The sequence below is a fragment of the Trypanosoma equiperdum genome, assembly GCF_001457755.1.
Source record: "Trypanosoma equiperdum strain OVI genome assembly, contig: ctg_613, whole genome shotgun sequence".
NCBI lineage: Eukaryota > Euglenozoa > Kinetoplastea > Trypanosomatida > Trypanosomatidae > Trypanosoma > Trypanosoma equiperdum.
Genome location: NW_027124547.1, coordinates 7,705 through 11,881, shown reverse-complemented (window position 1 = coordinate 11,881; position 4,177 = coordinate 7,705). Strand labels below are relative to the sequence as shown.

At 39.3% G+C, this 4,177-nt stretch overlaps 1 protein-coding gene and 1 pseudogene across 2 annotated transcripts in view; both read right to left on the bottom strand.

The window, feature by feature from the left end:
- Positions 1-1,148: 1,148 nt before the first annotated feature.
- TEOVI_000281500 (variant surface protein (VSG), putative) lies at positions 1,149-2,636 on the bottom strand (the record flags this gene model as incomplete). The annotated part of the gene is made up of 1 exon (XM_067225832.1): positions 1,149-2,636. One exon carries the CDS (start codon positions 2,634-2,636, stop codon positions 1,149-1,151), a length of 1,488 nt encoding a protein of 495 aa, XP_067081933.1.
- A 1,468-nt stretch (positions 2,637-4,104) lies between these two features.
- Positions 4,105-4,177, bottom strand: part of TEOVI_000281400:pseudogene — a 978-nt pseudogene continuing 905 nt past the window's right edge. Inside the window, exon 3 of the mRNA in view lies at positions 4,105-4,177. This exon is cut by the window's right edge and continues 809 nt beyond it. Coding sequence covers positions 4,105-4,177 — 73 coding nt within the window.

Here is a 4,177-nt window from a genome sequence, read left to right as displayed (position 1 = left end):
TGAAAAGGCCTTTTATTAGGTCTGTAAAGTCGCTTATTGTTTTTTCTCGGTCCGTATTCTCTGTTAACTATGGCTATTGTATGGCGACAACGTTCGCTTCGCTGGAGTCTTTTTTCGTGAGCGGCGTCGTTTTGACACCCGCGATGCCGATGCTTCCACTCGGACAGGCTTGTCGCGTTATGTTAATTTTGAGAGGTAATCGTCACATTTTAAGGCTTTTGATTTTTTCTTCGTGGCTTAGTTAAATCCATTTTAAATCTATTTACAATATTTTATTCCATCTTCCCCCTCTTCTATGAAAATTTCTGGTTAGAATTTACAGTGCCACACTAAAACAAAATTAAACATATTTAGACTGTTAGTGCCGTCTCTCCCTTGTCGGCTTTGTAAATTAGGATTTGCATTCAAGTTCAATCCATAGACGCTAAAATATCTGAAGTGGCGTCTATTCATCTCTGAGTGAAATAAAGGGCATCACTGGCTACTTTTCTTTATTTTCCTGAATTATTATGTTCTGTCGTACTACGGTGTTTATTCAGTGTTTTTCTTTTCTTTTTCGTCTTTTTTCGCTTCATCTGCTGCAAAAATTGTGACATCATTTGGCTCAGACACCGCACTCTCTACTTATCACATTCTCCCATCATCTTCGTGTGCACTATCATATTTATCTTCATATCCGTTATTACGACCGCGCATGTTCCACATACTTTTCTCTGTCTTTCAGTCATAACTCAATTCCTTTCGCAATACTGTTCCTTTCTATCTATCTTTTACTTAATTTCATAGAACTCATTTCATTGGTTTAACTGCTTTTACCGTTGGTTTCATGTGGTTATGCACCACCACTCTTATTACAATTTTAGTATATACACAGTAAAAACACATCCCGATCTTTATTGTAACCACAAATAATATCCATAAAAAACAGAATAAAACAAAAATAATTTTATAATAACACTAATTTTTCTTACACTTTTACCATAATACATGACATCTTTGGGCCTTCTTCATGCATATTTTACCACGATTTCACTAATTATAACATTTTAATCAAATAAAATGTCAAATATACCACATTGTAGAAAATTTACTAAATTTTATACAAAGTTAAAATTTCAAAGCATTGAGCAAAAGATATTACAAACATTTCATAATAAAACAAAAGATGCAAGCAAGACAGGAGCCTTAATCACAGTTGAAATGATAACAGTTCCCTCTTTAACTTTGCACTCTTTCTTTTCCTTATCCCAAGTACATTTCTCTTTGTCACATTTACCTTCTTCAGTGGCTGTGCATTCAGTTGCGTTTGTTTTATTATCCCCGTCTTTCTTTTCTTCTGTTTTGTCTTCTTCTGCGGCTGGTTGGGTTTCGGTTTTAGGTTTAACCCCTGGTGCATTTTGCCCTTTGTTAGCTTCTGTTAGCAGCTGTACTTGTAGTGTTAACTTTGCCGCCGTTTCTAGCGTGTCTACGTTTGCCAGCGTGCCTCCTGCCTTAGTTCCTAGTAGCGTTTCTGGCAGTTTTATTTTATCTACCTCTCCCCAGAATTTGTTTTTAAAGTTGCTTGGCTCACCGTAGTGCTCTTTGATAAGCTGGTTAATGCGTTCAGTGTCTGTTGGTGCGGGTTTATCCGGTAATATCCCCCCGTAGATTAGCCCTACTGCTTTCCTAAAGGTGTCGCTGCCACTGTAACTGTCGAGGGCCTGTGGGTCGAAGTTAGCTGGGCCTTTTGTTAGCGCCTTGGCTGCTGCTAGTATTTCTGTTGCTGCTATTTTGTTGTTGTTGTCGATGTCTCCACTTTCTGCATTTCCTGTCTCTGCTTCATCGTATTTGCCGTCCTTGCTGGCTAATAGCTCCGCTTTTATTGTTTTTAGTAACTTGCCCCCTATTGTACAGCCGTTGTTTGATGATCCGCTTATAGCTCTGTTTGCGTTCCCTTTTGTGCATGTGCCGCCAACTGCCGTCCCTACTAGTGGCGCTGCGTCTTTGCCTGACGGCTGTTGTTCTGCTTGTAAGTTAAATAGATTTATTTCGGCTAACGCCTGTTCGGACAACAGTTTTTTGTAGCTGGGGACTTTGTCGTTTGGCTTGGCCATACAGTCGGCGGGTTGCTTGGTGTTAAGGGGTTTTAGTCGTATTGCCGTTTGCCCGGCTTCCGCATCCCCAGGGGCAGCGTCGCCGTATTGGTTGTCTTCCACTTCGATTTCCGCCATTCTGGCGATGATGTTTTCTTGACCGCTGATGTTAGCTGCTAGTTTGAGCGCCTGTGCGATGATGACTTTTTGCTGCTGTATGGCTGCTACCAGTTTTTTTTCTGCGTCTGTTAGTGTTAAACAAATAGGCCCCGCCAGCTTGACGGCTGTGCCGCTTGACTCCGAAATCGCCGCTGCTGCCGCTTTTGCCGGCGCTGCCTGTAAAGCTTTCAGATTGTTGTTATGGGCTGTTATCCTGCTCTCTAGTTCGTCTGCTAACGTCGACAGCACTACAGCAGCTGAGCAGGCATCTATGATTTCTTGTGCCGCTGTATTTTCGGCAAAAGCTTTGCTGACTAGCGTCGTTGCGATCAGCATTACCGCCCTTCGGATCTTTCTTTCGCCGAGTGAAATCATCTCTTCTCTCCTGTATTCTCTGTGTTTCATGGCACAAGTAAAGATTAGGAGATTGGTAGCGCTATCGATATCATGTACAGATAACTTTTTTTCTTTCTTTTTCTGCATCGGTGCCTGGTTTTGGTGACGAAACCTATTCAGTTAAATCTTGGTGTAGCCTGGGCGCCATGTGTTTGTATTCGAGTGCACCCTGCGCGCAACGCCTTCGGCGGTTGTTCACCTTATCAGGATTACCACGGGCTTCTGCTCGCCTTGCCTCTTTTCTTCCTTGTCTCACCGCAGAGTATGTGACGCCCGTTTGGCCTTTCGGTGGCCTTATGTTTAGAGATTAGCTAATTATTGTCCGCAGCTTTCTGTCTTCTGAAAACAGATTCTTTCAGAGGGTGTGCTCAGAAACTTCCTTCTTGCACCGTTTCTGTCAAATCTGTGAATATGCTTTCTACCTACGATTTATTAGGTGACTTGGTTTATGTGTCTGGCCTCTTGCATCTTGTATTCTTCCAAAGTCTAAGTTTTTAGGCTGTTTCAGGAAGCTTGTAAAAATGTACGTGGTTCGTTTGCTGAGTAAAGATTTATAACTCTAACTTATATTTCTCTACATCTACCGACTATTATATCTAGTGTTTTCTCAATTCACCAGCTCGTATCTTAAAAATATTGAATACGATTATCCTGATAAAAATGCAAATTTATATTTTATTAATGCCCCTATTTGCCGGAAATTTTCATTTACATCCTGGTGTGATAACAAGATAGCGTTTCTGCCTGTCAAGTAAGCGGCTCGAGACTTGCTGCTTCTGGGTACTCAGATTGTATTGGGGGCATGTTTCAGTCTGCTTACATGCAGCCACACTTTTATTTTCCCCATCATGTGAGGTTTCTTCTAGGTCCTGATATTTAGTACTTGACCATCGAAGGGGTTCAATTCATCGGCTACACACTAATACGGAATTGAATACAATTTATTAAAAAACTATTTTCACCACATACAAAGTTTTTCTATCGTTTAACATACACCATTTCACGCAGGTTCCATGTTTTATCATTCTATAACTTTACGTGGAAATTCGTTGGTAGTCCTTCTTTTAAAATCTTTCTGATAATATTATATTATTTTCCACAAATATTGCCCATTATTAATATGTTTCATGAAAGGAGAAATTCACCAATATTTTTTTACATTTACTCAATTCCTTCCATCTGTTTCTGATTCTCCGTCAAAGCTAAGTTTTAGCATCTACAACCATATTAAAATATAACTCAATTAACATATCTTATTACCTTAGAAGTTTACACCCATAGGCGATTTCTATACTAAAATTTCAAAATTTCATATCTCTCACTAATTTGTGCTTTTTCGTCAAAACGTGTTAAAATACATTTAATTTTTAGAAAATTCTTTTAAAATAGAAAATTTAATAAAAGTTTAGGAAAATCCTTAAATTCTCATAATTCTACAAAACCCGTAAATGTAGAAATAACCAAAACAATTTCTTATCTAGAAAACTACCATTTCGGCACATTTATTTCTTCCTGTTAAATCTTCACATCCTTTACCCTTACTCCATCCA